This window comes from Xiphophorus couchianus, chromosome 24, assembly GCF_001444195.1.
Source record: "Xiphophorus couchianus chromosome 24, X_couchianus-1.0, whole genome shotgun sequence".
Lineage (NCBI taxonomy): Eukaryota > Metazoa > Chordata > Actinopteri > Cyprinodontiformes > Poeciliidae > Xiphophorus > Xiphophorus couchianus.
Genome location: NC_040251.1, coordinates 10,158,416 through 10,174,104, shown reverse-complemented (window position 1 = coordinate 10,174,104; position 15,689 = coordinate 10,158,416). Strand labels below are relative to the sequence as shown.

Here is a 15,689-nt window from a genome sequence, read left to right as displayed (position 1 = left end):
AATTAAATAGTTAGAAAAATGAATGATTAACTATATAGCTGTCTGAATACTCAAAAGGCATATCTGCAATGTTAATCTGTGTCTGGTAGTAGTATCAAATATAAATAATAAAATAATTACAATACATGTTTGCTTAGTTTACGTAGAGCACCTTGAACTGTTCCCCAGTTTGCCACATTACAGCAGCAAACCTGATTTTACTTAAGGTCGACCTATTATGTTCAACAAGTCAGGATCAGTCTATGGGCTATACAAAACATTTTCATTACCTTCTTTTGCATAAAGTCATTCCTAGACAATCAGGTTTTCTGCCTATTTTTATCTCCTTCCAGAATTGTTTTAGGTCCTTGTTGGTTTGCGATCAAAAATAAGACAAAGTCCAGCCAATATAGAGCTCTAAATCTTTGATTTTTATGCAGTTCTTTGGACATTGCACTACAATTCTCAAACTATAAATCCCTCACAGTCCTCCTGTCAATTTAAATCCAAATAAGCTGCTGCTGGCCACACCCTGCAACTCAAAGGTTATACTTGCATGTGAAAATAGCTGCAAACAGATGCACAATTACTTATTGGTGCATCTTTGAAAAAACAAAGTGGAGACTCTTGCACAACCAACAAGAATGCAGAAATTGGTTTCTGGATGGTAAATCAACAACAAAACTCTGTACAGCGCCAAACATTGTGGAACTCTGCCTCGGTTGATAGGTAACAGGCTGGGCTTAGCTGGGGTTACTAGGTGACAGCACAGTGCCCTTCAAATGTGACTTAACAAGACACCAAAAAACATTAACCTATTGTCAAAAAACAGCTGGTGTTTTCTTTAAAGCACTATGGTTGTTTTCAGAAGCAGTTGAGAGCCAAATGGAAGTATAAAAGCATGCAAAATGTGAACTTTTCAATTTTGAGCCATCAAGCAAAAGTCTATTTGTGTATAAGTGGTTATAGACATTGGATCAATATATTGATGGAACTAAAGTAAGAAAAAGAACAAAGCCGATTCTTACACTTGTAGCATACTGGATGTCCCTCCATATGTTCGTCTCCCTCGACAGGTCTGACATCTCAAACAAATTCTCCAGCACCACTTCCCCGATCATATCATGCCGGGAAAATCTGTCAAAGTCAAAGACGCTCATGTGTAGCTTCCTGACAGGCAGCTCGTCGTAAGGCACAGGAAACTGGAAGCTTTCGCTGAACGTGGGATTGAGCGTCTTCCGGTGGACGCGCGTCTGGAACTTCTTGCGGTCAGGCAGCAGGTAGACCTTCACATAAGGGTCAGAGGTGCCACACAAGTCCTTGGCAGGTAGGTCAACAGCCCTGAGAATATTGACAAGCAACGCCTCATTTTCGTAGTCGTACTTGAGCGAGAAGTTAATCCTGCCACAGTTTTTTTCGCCGCCATTCTTGGACGATTCCTCTGACTCAGAGGCCTTCTGCTGGTAGAGCTCTGGCTGGATGCGCCCCAGGCTGGTTGGCTTTTCTTCCCTGTCCACCATGTAGTCGTTTCCCAGATCTAAGCTGCCCACCTGCATCTGCCTGGGGAGGTGTCTTTTGAAAGAGTTGTGCCTGAAGAGATAGAAATGATTAGATGGCGTTTGTGTTAAACAGCTGCAGTGAGAATGCAGGGAATAATTGTGGGATTTGTTTAATTAACAGGCACAGACCCACTCTTGTTGACAAAGAGCAGAGGATTATTTTTCACTCTTAGCAACAGACTAACAATCCTGCTGGTACATGTATCTCTGATATAAAGAAAATCTAAATATACTTATATACTGTATATTATATATATACAGTATATATATACACACAACAGAACCATGTTTCTTGACTTTAATCACATACAGAAAACATTTTAATGTACTTTTTCTGCCAACATGTTATGGTTGTTAGGTAAGACACTCTATTCCAGTACTTCTCAAATAGTGGGGTTTGCCCTGCCAGGGGGGGCGTGGCGAAGTGTCAGCCTTTATTTAAGGCTTAAAGGTTTGAAACACAGTGCTGGTCAGAAGTACATTCACCCACCACTGACATGACATAGCATTTACGTTTGGCTTTTTATATTCATTTGAATTCTTCTTTTTTTGGTGTAGTATACAACAAATAAGTTTAATGAATAATAAAATTCAAAACCAATCAGGCTCAAAATGATCAATGCAGGTTTGAATATATACATACACACCCACTGATATTATGTTGCATGTCTTTATCAAATGTTTTTTATGGGTATTAAGTTAATAGAAATAACTCTGGTTTGATATTTGACTATGCTCATCAAAAATAAAAGAGCTTATTTAAAGTAGTTGGGTTTCTTGGGAGGTTGAAGTTGTGGCCATTTCACAAGCTTAATGTTAGCCTGGTTCTAAAAGTCTGTTTGAGATCATTGATGTATTGGATTGTCTAACTGTGTTGAAAGGTTTGACTCATCTCACTCAAAGTATCAGCCTCAGCTAAAAGGAAATTGGTTGGGATGTTGAAGAGCAACCTGGGAACCACCAAAGCTCAACCCTATCGTAAACTGGAAGATGCTGGAACTGTTCGCAGTGAGATGAGCTTAACTTTCACGTGAAAATGGTGTCAACCAAATAAAAAATCCTTGATCCAAAATCATCACCAACAAGCTTAACTAAAATTTGATGCTGCCCAGATTAGCAAGCTTTGAAAAATGCTTTTATGGTCAGACAAGACAAATACTGAGTGATCGAGCTACAGAGCCAAGAAAAATGTCTGGTGAAGTCACAAGCACGTTTTTGACTTCTAAATAATGTCAAGCATGATGGCAGTACTCTCGTGGTAATGGTGTGTTTTGCTCAAAAGAAAGTAGTTTATAGAGCACAATCAATAAAGCAATAGAGGCAAAAGACTTCATCCAAACTTATAATTTTTCTACTGTTTCGGCTGGTGTAGATCGTTTTCACACTGCACCGCGTCAACCAAGCCAAACCCTTTGAAAAACCTTTTTCACTCCCTTGCTTGTGATGGGGCTCCACCAAGAACCAATGAAGGAAATGAAACAAAAACCTCTGAAGAAGACACTTAACGCAACTTCCTTCTTTGGAGGAAGCATGAGAGTTCAGCAGTTGTAGGATTTCTCTTTTGTCTTTTGCTAAGGTCCACCAGGCATTTCTCCCTCTAGTCATAGACATTAGCATTTGTTTTGGTAGTATTTACCCAAAATCCCATGAGCTATAGTGCATTTCCTGCTTTTGGAGTGGTCTCTGGGCTGCTTGCATCAACATATGTATTCAAATCACACCAGAGTTCACTTAAACCAAACCAAAATCTAGATTTGTCAGTGGACCGAAGTCGGACTTTCTATGCAAATGAACTAGAGCTTGATTAAAGCAGATTACACAGAGCAGGTGTGAATGTGCCCTGATAGTCTTTTATGTATTTTAAAACATTTTTGAGAGATGGCTATCCCTTTTCAAATCAGAAACAAACTTCTTCAATGAATGAAAATAATTGTAGCACAGCTTGTTGCTACAGGAGCTTAGAAAGTGTTTGTGTTAAACAGATCATAAACAGTTCAGACAGTTCATAATATATTGATATTTGTCATGTGAAACCATTTGGAAGAATAGTGTAACTGTGTCTGGTGGAATTCTGTGTATTTTGTTTGTAAGAATATAGCTTTAATTTTGATTATTCACCACAATATTAAAATTCCTGAAGCAACGAGTCAGGCTGTGACCATGCTCAGTAATTAAATGAAATGGGTCTGTGTGTCGTGACCTATCTATGCTCCGGGTAAATTGAAAGTCATGGATTACTAATTGAATTAACTGATGCTGATGAAACAAAAAAAGTAAAGTGTGAATTAAGTGAAAATGTGTTACCAACATATAGTAGAATTTGTTCAATTTGTCCAATCATTGCAGCAACAAAGGTTTTATTAGAATCTTTAATACAAATCATGAAAATGCTCAAATTAAGGGTGAGATTTCTTTTTCTTTTCTTTTTTTTAATACATTTTTCAGTATGAGGTTATGCGGCTTTAATAAAGGTAAAATTTATTTCAAGGATTTTGACACATATTCACCCGGGGTGCTAATAAGTGTCTAAGGTGCAATAAAACAGGCTTAACAAAAAACTGATATTGGCTTCTTAGACTGCTCCAAATATGTTGCAAAGTGCTTCTGGTACAGCATATGTTTGTGTACTCTGTTTCATTAATTAGTTTGAGGAGTCATATCAGCTTTATGTGAATGACCTACAGAGAGCTGCGGCTGAATTATGTTCAGCAACCACAATATATATTAAGTTAATCTCTGCAGTACCAACTTGCTTTGAAAATGTAATTCTCTCATATTAGTTATACAGCGACTGTTATGTGAAAATGTGTTGCAGCTTGAGGTTGCTTCTAATTTGCATTATTTATATTTCATGTTGGACTCTGCAAAAACACAAAATCTTATCAAGTACTTTGGTCTTGTTTCTACAGAAAACATATTTGTACACTTGACATAAGACAAAGTTAACTTACAAGTACAGTAATTTTTCAGTAAGATGTACGAGCTTCTTTTAAGTAAATAATCCCTTACTATGATTTATTGATGAAAAAGTATTGGCAGATCATTTCAGTATGAAAATACATTTTTCCATGCTATAAATGACCTAATCGGCCAAAGGAACTTGTACTTTTTCATCAATATTGAAGTATTCTTTCTCTCTTCTGTCCTATAGCTTGCTGAAAAGTTACTTGTAAAATAATTTAGCTTGTTTTAAGAACAAAAAGAAATTAATTATTAGCACTAGACCAAAAATATTTAAGATTTTGTGTTTTTGTAGTGAATGGAGCGCCTACAATTCATGTTGAAAATTCTGCACTGCAAAAACATAAAACAGTACTATGTGTTTTTGGTTTACTTTCTTGTGCAAATATTTTAGTACACCTGAAATAAGATAAAACTAACTTATCCTATTTCTAGTTTTCCAGACAATACTGGAACACACAAAAACACCCACAAATTACTAACGTTTTTTTTTTGTACCGTTGTAACTATTAAACAAGCTCCCCTTCAGTTTAACATTGTAAGTGGAGACACATTGTTGATGTTACCATTATAAAATAACTTGCAATTAGGTATCGGCAAAGCTCAATGTAATTTTCACAGCTGGCAGAGCGTTGTAGTTAGCAGCTGAAAGTAACTAAAAAAAGTTACTTTTAGTGTAACTTAGTTACTTTCCAAATCAAGTAATCAGTAATCTAAGTTACTTTTTCAAAGAGTAATCAGTAATCCGATTAAAGCTACTTTTTCAAAGTAACTATGCCATCACTGCTTACAAGTAACTTTTCATCAAGAAATATGAGCTTGTTGTAAGTTAATAATACTTTAATATTGATGAAAAAGAACTTATCAGTGAAATACACTAACAATACTTTTAGTCTAGCTCTAGTTCCACTGGCAGATTATTTCACTTATAAGTAGCACTTTTTCATCAGTATTAAGTTATTATTGGCTTAAAACAAGCTCCTATGGTATCTAACTTTGCTGAAAAGTTAGTTTTGTCTCATATAAAGTGTACTAAGATATTTGCTCTATAAACTAGACCAAAAATACTTGATAAGATTTTGTGTTTTTGCAGTGTGCATTCATAGCCAGCATACAACCCCAGACACATTTTTATATGAACAAACCATACCTGGCAGTCTTATATGTAGCGAGGTCTACATTTGCATGCGTGTGTGTGACACTAACCGTGTGGAGGAGGCCGGCTCAGTGGTTTGCCTCTGCATGCGCTGTGTGCGGCGCAGGAAGTGCTCCCTCATGGAGAGCTGCACATCGGCGGGGATGTCGGGGGAAGTATGGCTTATCTTTACGGCCGCCTCCAGGAAGCCCATTGAACCCACAGGGTCTTTCACCTTCTCTGTCGCCATGGTGATCACTTGCTGCTGGGGACTGGGCAGAGGGAGGGACGGCTGGAGCGGGCAGTGCTGCGGGCCACAGGCCGGGCTGAGAGACGGGCTTGGGAACTGGGCCTTGCTCCGCCAAGGCACCCAGCAAAGCTTCCAGGAGACTAATGTGAGAAGGCCCAGCAGAGCGAGGCCGCAAACAAGAAACACAGCGAGCACAAGGCCAAAAGTAGCGTCTGGTGGTGAGCCACAGGGACCAGAAGCAGAGGATCACACAATATGGACAAACAGATGGTGATTACAAGGGTGAGAGAGGACACACAGAGAGAAAGAGAGAGTCTATTAGAACACGGTTTCTGATACACTCTGCTACTGCATCAGTGGTTTCTATATAACACTGAGAGCATTGTGTAAGTACAGTGTGCGACGTGCTTCATAAATATTTAAAACAAACCACCATTAGTCAGTTCAGCCAAGGGATACGCAAAGTAAACATAATTTAAATCCAAGCGTAGCTGGCTCTTAGTTTCCACCATGTTATTGGCTGGGAATGTGTTATTCCAAATGTGACGAATTATTAATAAAAACAAACAAATTCAGCATTTGCATTAAAACAACCAAAGCGACAAGGATACCAGAAATATCTCTGGTATTTTTAGCAATCAGACACAAACAAAATGAATGCACAGTCAAGCCCATTTATTTTATTCTCTATGAAAATCCTTTTCATGAGCAGCACACAAAGAGCTGGACATTCACCAAGAAGGCTGTCAAGCACCCTGCAGGGATTCACAACGAGCGAAGGACAAAATCCACAGGGAAGTGTACTCAGTCTACAAGTGCAGTCTTTTTCCCTTTAAATAAATATTACACTCAGCACCTGTGGCTTAGAGCGTCTTCTCCTGCTCTTCACAGGGGATTTAAACGCTGCTGTCAAAAATTTGCTTCAGTGTTCCTTTTTGATTGTTCAGTTTTATCTACAATTACATGCAGAGGAGAGTTTTAGTGGCCACTCAGAGCATGCTTGAACTCCTCTTCTTCACAAACTGCACCAGAGAAAGAGCAAAAGCCTGCACAAAGGCATGTGGGAATGGCTTTGACTCGACCTTTTCTCACCAAAACTCAAATATGAGCACTGACATGAGCAGAAACCTGCTGCTGGTGTTCTTCTAGGTTACATCATGAGCTTAATTTACAACAGTACTGGATAGGTCTTGGAGAGACCTATTTAGGATTACATGTAGGCTAGAATTACATAAACAGTGAAAACAGAGGATAACTTGCCATTATTGGAAGAATAATCCAACACACACAAATATTTCTGCAGATTTAGATCATAGTTTTAAGACAATTAGACAAACAAAAAACAATTGTTACTCTTGCTAGAATAAAACAGGACTTTGAAATTGAGTCAAAGCATTCTTTTTTTTTATAGTTTCTTTAATTAATACTGCTAAGTAAAGCAAAAAATTTTTCGATTTAAAATTTTTACAACTACACCTGAATTTTATATTTTGCTTATTAGTACCAGTATTACTCAATTCCATTCCTTAGTTGCCCCATGCCGCTAAAAAGCTTAAAACCCCAAATTAGAAAATAACTTGTTTAATTTTGGTCACATTTATTGTAATATTGCACAATCTACAGTAGCTCACAATTATAAGCTGATAAGCTATTTACAAAGCTTATCAGCCAAATTTGTAGCCTGTCCATTGCCCACTTTCGCTTCCCTGAACCGCATGCAGTTTTAACTCTGACCACTAGATAAAATAGTATGCTCAAAACATTATGCATCGTTTCAACCAATATTTGTGGTATTCATGTGCTATATTCACAACAAAACAGGTATGAAGCTAATTAGCATCATTCATCCTTAAGGGGTTGAACTGCAGGAAGAGCATGACGGAATAGGTTTGTTGTTTTGAACCTGAAACAATCAAACCTCAATACACCTTGATATGAGTAAATGTCCCATGCATTTAAAATGTTAGCATTAAAGATTACGTTGGTGATCAAAAGACAATTGTAGAAAATGATCCATCCATCCATCCATCTTCTTCCGCTTATCCGAGGTCGGGTCGCGGGGGTAGCAGCTTCAGAAGGGAGGCCCAGACTTCCCTCTCCCCGGCCACTTCTTCCAGCTCTTCCGGGGTAATCCCGAGGCGTTCCCAGGCCAGCCGAGAGACATAGTCCCTCCAGCGTGTCCTGGGTCTTCCCCGGGGCCTCCTCCCGGTGGGACGTGCCCGGAACACTTCACCAGGGAGGCGTCCAGGAGGCATCCTGACCAGATGCCCAAGCCACCTCAACTGGCTCCTCTCGATGTGAAGGAGCAGCGGCTCTACTCTGAGTCCCTCCCGGATGACTGATCTTCTCACCCTATCTCTAAGGGAGAGCCCAGCCACCCTACGGAGAAAACCCATTTCGGCCGCTTGTATCCGCGATCTCGTTCTTTCGGTCATGACCCAAAGCTCATGACCATAGATGAGGGTGGGAACGTAGATCGACCGGTAAATGATAGAAGTAGAAAATGATAACAAGCCAAATATGGTGCTCTTTGTAAATAAACTGTTATCTTGTACAACAATTTAGAATACAAGTCATATATTGAATATATTTTGGAAGAGATGTGGTAAACGTAAAGAACAGCTCTGGTTTGACACTGGAATCACTTTGTTGGGAAATCCCAAAAGAAATGATAATTCATAGGTTTCCTTGACTAACATTTGCTTTTTAGCATTGGATAGATTTGTACTGTTTGTATTTAATTGGATGTAAAAATGATTACTGACTGAAATGAATAGACTGAATGTAACTTAATTTAGATTTCTAAACGCCTTACCTAAATAAAATGAATTAAAATTACACTGAATTCAAATGGATAAGTGAACATTTTCCCAGATGAGGAGCAGATCGCTGAAATACATAAATCTATAACATTCATCCTGAAATTATTACATAAAAGTATTGAAAGAAGAGCATTATTTCCCTCTAATTATCCAGTGAAACACATCTGAGTGAAGATACTAAAGAACATAATTTTGATTAATTTAAAAAGGGAACTCATTTAATATGTCAATGGGCTACTTTTTAAGTTTCCCATCACAATGTGTGCAAATTTATGGGATTCATTACAGGAACCTTGAATTGGAAAGTCCTTTAAGGAAACTTTTTGGCTTAGCCATGCAACGGACCGGATTTCAAGTCTCAGGGATTTATCCCTGAGGAGGATTTCTCAGCTGTCCACGGCCCTGGCCTCCACATGTCATATGAAATTTCACACGGCTCTCCACAGAGCTTCATCCGGACTGGACTGTCGCTTGCAGTCTTCATCCTTGGTCACAGCAAATCGAAGCTGATCCCAGGCTGTGCTCTCAGACACACTGCCGTACGTCTCAGTCTTTCACTACAAAAATGTGTTGACGGGATGGGAATTCAAGTTGAGCATGTAATTCTTTCTAGTTTTAATGTGTTTCCACTGCAGGGACATCTTTGACACTGAACGATGTGTGACAGACACAAACAGAAAAACAACCCAAGCCTGATTTATGGGAAGGCGTTCTGAACTTCAGTCATGGTGGATTCATTAATGCATTTTGTCACACCTGCTGTGCTTCATGTTTACATTTGAAACATTTGCACTTCTTCAAGTTGACATGATCAAAGCATCGTAAATTTGTTGTTAACTTTAGAAGCCCCTGCTTGCACATTTTGTACAGACAGCCTTGACTTGATTATTGTGTTACAGAACAAACACAGCAATTTTCATGCATGTTTGCTGTGATTGCCCAAATTCATGGAAATATGTAGCTGTGCGTCAGACGCAGTGGCATTCCAGGTCCCATTGTATGAGAATGAATCGTTTGAGTGTGTTCACATTTGAATGCATCTGAGCCTGAACTTTGATGCTGCAGCTCGAGAGCTGACAGTGATAATAACAGTCTTTTCACTGGTCCCTCTCCTCTCACGCAATATCTCGGGGAGAACCTCCGAGTGTGAAAATATCTGGCACAAAACAAACATGACTGTGTGAGCAGATTCCCAGACATGTAATATTAATATGCTTGTGATTGTTTACCTGGCACATTGACCTTGACATATTCATCTAAAGCAAAAATAAAAGAAGCTGATAACTGTGAATTTAACTGAATAGAATAAATAATTTTAACATAATTTCTATTAACAAAAACCTGAAGTATGGTATGCTTTTGTATTCAGTCTATCCTACTCTAATACAGTTAACTCTAGTCCAACCATATGTTAGACCAGGGGTGCCCAAAGTCGGTTCTTGAGGGCCTGCAGCCTGCATGATTTAGTTCTCTCCCTGGTGGTAGTAACAACCTTTTCAGCACGTCCATGCTCTTCTTAGGGCTTCTAATGAGCATCATTTGATCCAGGTGAGTTAAACCAGGGAGAGAACTAAAACATGCAGGATGCCGGCCCTCAAGGACCGACTTTGGGCACAGCAGATTCAAAGGATACAAATACTTTTGCCAAGCACCATTGTCAAAACTGAAAGCAATCATTTTCTGGTTGCTTCAGACAAACCATGTCCATCCCTAGAATCACAACTCCCCAACAGAATCAGATTTGCTCCAGCTGGACGACACACCTTCCAAACTTGCCCACTAAAGCTGGCTGGACACATGCATGTCCTCCCATAGAGTGAAAAATACATCCCAGCTTGAGGAAACATCTGCAAGGCACCATCTCACATGTTAGAGATCTGTTGCCAGAAACCCTGAGGCAGATCTGCTTGCCACAAAAACAATTCTGCTGCCTATCACACAAAAAATGTAGAATTGTAGAAGGTGTAGATTTCAGTTTGATGGATAAATGTGTTGTTTTCTTTGCTACATGATGAAGTCAAGGCCTTTTTTGTAATTTTCTGAACAAATCATTATCGGGTGCAGAATGCTGATTGGCCACCATGACCTGCTAATGGAAATAGTAGCAACTTCACAGCATACTCCAATACAATCTATTTTCTGAAGTCATTTGACACTCACAGGCAATGATAGAAATTCTGCATTTCTCATTTGTGCTCACAGATGACTGATGAATGTTTATTAACTGTGCGTATTTAGATGATATCTTTCTCCCAGCTGACCAGAAGTAAGCTCATTAGCACACAGTCATTCCCATCCTGAAAGATATTCAAATCGCTCTGTTACAAACATATTTATTGGAATAAAACCTAAAATCCTGTTCACAAGTGTGTCTCATTGGATTATCCACCCTCACAGGGAAATTTTAAGTCTCAGTCACCATAGCTTAACACGTGCTGTGATGATGAACCACTGATCTCTTGCCAGATTGGAGTTTTTCCATCACACCATCACACCCAGAAGAGAAAAACGCCTGCTCCTCTCTTTAGCTTGCCATCAGCTCTTCAACATCTGCTGGTTGCTGTGCAAACTTTGCCCTAAACTCTGCAGCTGTTCTTACTCCACAACCCTATTATTGTGTAGAGAGAAAAGGTGGTGCAACATATTTAATTGCTCCAAGTAAGGCTTCATAAAAAGAAAGGCAGTATGTTGATGATGAACAGAACAAAAAGGAAGAGTGTGATCTGCAAAGTGTGCTTGGCCAGCCAAAAAATACCAAGTTAATTATTCAGACAATGTTTAAATCTCCAAACATTTCATGAACTTCAATCAATAGAGTAAATAGTAAATAGATATTGACATGGAGGGAGTTCAACTCAGAAAAAAGCACCCCATATACAGAGGCTAGTCCTCCTTCTCTCTCCACCAATTTCCTGTTTGGTAACTGTCAATAAACGGCTTTAGTGCCAAAAAATGTTGGAAAATTAAGCACTTAAGCTCCTGGTTTGCTTTCAGTAATTATTAAAACCACCTGTTACCCAACCCAGCTGAACCTGGTTTCTTATTCTACATGGTTTTCTTTTCTAGTTCATCTTAAATTTCTTCCCACACACCTGGTTCTAGTTTTGATTTTCTGTCATTCCTTGTCAGACCTTCTTTCTAGTTGCTTGTGGTTGCTTCTGGTTGTTGTCTGTGCTTCATGTGTCATGTTCTTGGAAATTCTGCCTCGGGTGTGCTTCAGTTTTGATAAATAACATATTGCCTTCCTTTCAGATCTTACCTGCATTGGGTATCTTTCTTTTATCTCAAGTACTTTCCAATATCTTTCTGGAAAGTACTTAATATTTAAGCAATGTGGGGTTGGAACCCAATTGGACCTTTATGTTCAGTTATAATCCTGCTGAAAAATGCATATCAAAGAAGTTGCCACTTCTAAAGCTGACAAACGGAGAAAAAGTTCAAGAAATTCTTGTCACTTTTTACATCATAGATACATTCCTCTCAGTAATTACAGCAGCTAAATCCTATCAGAAAAGGTGTAATGAGGTTAATGAGACTTTGTGACTGACTTTGTGTATACATTACATTAAGGATTTTCTGGTGTCATCAATGTAAAAAATAGAGGTGATGGAGTTGAAATGCTGTTAATTTCTTCATCCTTTTCACCTCCTTCCTGTGTTGAGGAGAGAAGACGAACTAAATGCAGACAGCTAATAATGCAGTGAGTCACGGAGCTGGTGAAAGTGCTGGAGAAATGGAGCATGGTTGAAAAAGCCATTGTTCTTCCTCTCTAGACAGATGGTTAATGAAGCAGAGCCGTGTGAACATATTAGTACCTCTGGACCAAATCTCCCCCGACAGCGCAAGCCTACACCGACCTCAGGGTTTAGCACTCTATTAATGATCACACCCATGCCATGGTGGAGTGGCTTATCTCAATACTACAGTCAATCAAAAAGAAGAACCTTCAAACCATCACCAAGGATTTATCAGTGTCGCTATAAAGCTTCCCAGCTTGGTTCTAGGTTGCATGGGGTGGAAGTGGAGGATTAGGGAAGTACTACAGGGTATTAGTGCCATTGTAGAAAAATAATAATAATAATTGATGAGGGAGGAAATAAATTCAACAACAAAGTATTAGGACCACATTAAGAAAAGTTTAATAATACATTATGAGAATGCAGTGATACTACGACTTTATTTTCATACAACTTTATTTTTGTAATGTAACTTAATTCTCATAATACTATGGCTTTATTTCTGTAAAGCTATAGTATTATGGCTATTTTATGAAACGAGTCTATTCTCATAATATTGTGACTTTATTCTCATAATTAAATTTCAAAAAATCTTTTCTTAGTTTGGCCCTAATATGCCGTTGTAAAATTGTGCCAAATAAACCTCAGAAAGTTCCAGATTAATTTAATATATTTCCAAATAAAAATTTGGTTATTCTGAAATGTCAAAAAGTCAAAAATTTGCAAAACAGGTACATTTTCCATAATCAAAAGCATGAATTTATAATATTAACTTAGAATATTCTGACATTATGAAATCATAAAGTTGTCAGAAAAAAGTTTACTGACATTATAAAGTAAAACATTTGCGACAAAAAGTGACAGACGTCCCCTGAGCTTTAAGTGATAAATTTAAGGAGGATCTATTGCTTGAACAGGTCTATGGGCTACAGAAAACATATTATACACTATATTTTTCAGACAAAGCCATTTTGAGATAATAAAATTTCACTTTGTTCAGTTGTGCCAATTCTGAGCTTACACTTTGTACACCTGGAAATAGGTACATCTTTCACCCTGGGTCAGAACAGAACACTGGTTTAATAATTGTACAACAGCTGCTTGAAAAGGTAAAAGGTGGAGTTACCAGCCCCAGGTAACGGGCTGGGGTTAGCTGTGGTTGCTAGGTAACGGGACAGTGCCTTGCAGTTGTGACATAATAATTGGGAGGTTTTTGAAACAGTTTGTTTCCAGACACCAAAAAACATTAACTTATTGGCAGAAAGAAAAACAGCGTTTTCTAATACTTGGATTATTTTTAGAAGCTGTAGTGCTAAGAAGGTTTCCACTGTGTATATTAGTGCACACTAAATTATATCTGGTGTTTGAATTATTAAAACAGGTTATCAGTTATCATAGCCATTGGATCACCTTTTGAGTTTTTAGAGGGGGTCTCGAGTATTTGTGGATTTCAGTTATTTTATTTTTATTTATTCTTATTTGTGTTGTATTGAAAAAAAAAATTGAAAACATTTTATTTAAACTATCTGAAGCATTACCACAATTCATTATCATATTTAAATAACAAGAGAATCAATGTAATATGCAATATTTAAGTATGTGGCAACAAAATAATTTGTTTACAGGTAACTAACTGAGACAGGAGGCAGACAAAATGGCAGTGACTGCAACTGGATCCAGAGCTGCTTCCCTTGTACAGCCCTTTGAGTCAAAGAGCTTCATAAATAAATGCATTATTATAAAATATATCCAGAACCCCGCTGGTGCCCTGTGGCAGGCAACCAGTGGCAACGCATCGCTCAGGTTTGATCCACGGGCAGAATTTCTGAATCTTAGCTGGCATTTCTGATGACATGAACATTTAATTAAGATTTGTTTTGAAGTCTGAGTGAAAACTACATCCTTTGCTTTTTTTTAAAAATCATGTTCTTTCAGATCTCACCTGGTTTCCATAGTAACACAGTCATTATAGCCAGGGAGTGTTCACTCTATTTGCTGTGATGAATTGAATTGTCTGTGGCAGGAATATTCCATCCCATTATAGATAGCACTCAGATAATAGAAACATACAAAGAGTGAGTTTTTTTATACATTTTGATTAGGATTCAAATTCTGGCCTACAATCTCAAATGTGGTAAATAAACTAATAGATCATCCATCCATCCATCCATCCATCCATTTTCTGTTCACCCTTGTCCCTAATGGGGTCGGGAGGGTTGCTGGTGCCTATCTCCAGCTACGTTCCGGGCGAGAGGCGGGGTACACCCCGGACAGGTCGCCAGTCTGTCGCAGGGCAACACAGAGACATACAGGACAAACAACCATGCACACACACACTCACACCTAGGGAGAATTTAGAGAAACCAATTGACCTGACAGTCATGTTTTTGGACTGTGGGAGGAAGCCGGAGTACCCGGAGAGAACCCACGCATGCACAGGGAGAACATGCAAACTCCATGCAGAAAGACCCCGGCCGGGAACCGAACCCAGGACCTTCTTGCTGCAAGGCAACAGTGCTACCAACTGCGCCACTGTGCAGCCCCTAATAGATCATTGCAATTGGAAACTTTTCTGTGTATTAACCTCTGTTTTTTTTTGGGGGCGGGGGGGGTTCAGTTAACCTTTGCAGGACATATTGTTAAAGCCATTATTGGTGTAAATAATGGCTTTAAGGCTGAAAATTAGGGTGAACTTTGCTGTAAATGGCAGGCAGCAGTAATGACATTATCCACTATTAAAACAGACTACAGTTTTCACTGTAAAGAAAAAGGTTTTGTTGATCCCAAAAAGTAAAACAAGATTCATTGCAGTTTTACAGTAGTTGTTGCTTACCACAAAAATAATGAACATTAACAAAACGGTCCTCAATGACTGACACAGCTGAAGTTATGACATAGAATAAACAGATAAATAAAGAAAAGCAGAATATAAAAGCTTCCAACAGTCCTACGGGCCAAAATATTATGTTCAATCCAGATGTTCATTGTCTCTATGCAGTCCATTAAGCAGCTGTTATAAAGTAAAGGCTGGTCTTTCAAAACTATGGAGTTTACAGGTAATGCAGCTGATTATTCGTACGGAGATCATGTCATTTGCACACTGCAGCACACAAAGAAACACCCTGGATTATGTCTTTGTGGAATGTGGACAACGATGCTCTATGGTAGAACCGGGCTCCCACGCAGTTTAGTTACAGTAAAGATGAATAAGCATGAAACCTTTCAACAAATGTTGTTCCAAATGGC

General features: G+C 38.7%; 1 protein-coding gene across 1 annotated transcript in view; it reads right to left on the bottom strand.

Moving 5' to 3' along the window:
- Positions 1–15,689, bottom strand: part of syt6a (synaptotagmin VIa) — an 87,466-nt gene that overhangs the window by 13,783 nt on the left and 57,994 nt on the right. Inside the window, exons 2-3 of the mRNA XM_028011564.1 lie at positions 5,706–6,096; positions 1,008–1,569 (exon numbers count right to left, since the gene is read on the bottom strand). Coding sequence (XP_027867365.1) covers positions 1,008–1,569; positions 5,706–6,096 — 953 coding nt within the window. The remainder of the gene's footprint in view (positions 1–1,007; positions 1,570–5,705; positions 6,097–15,689) is intronic.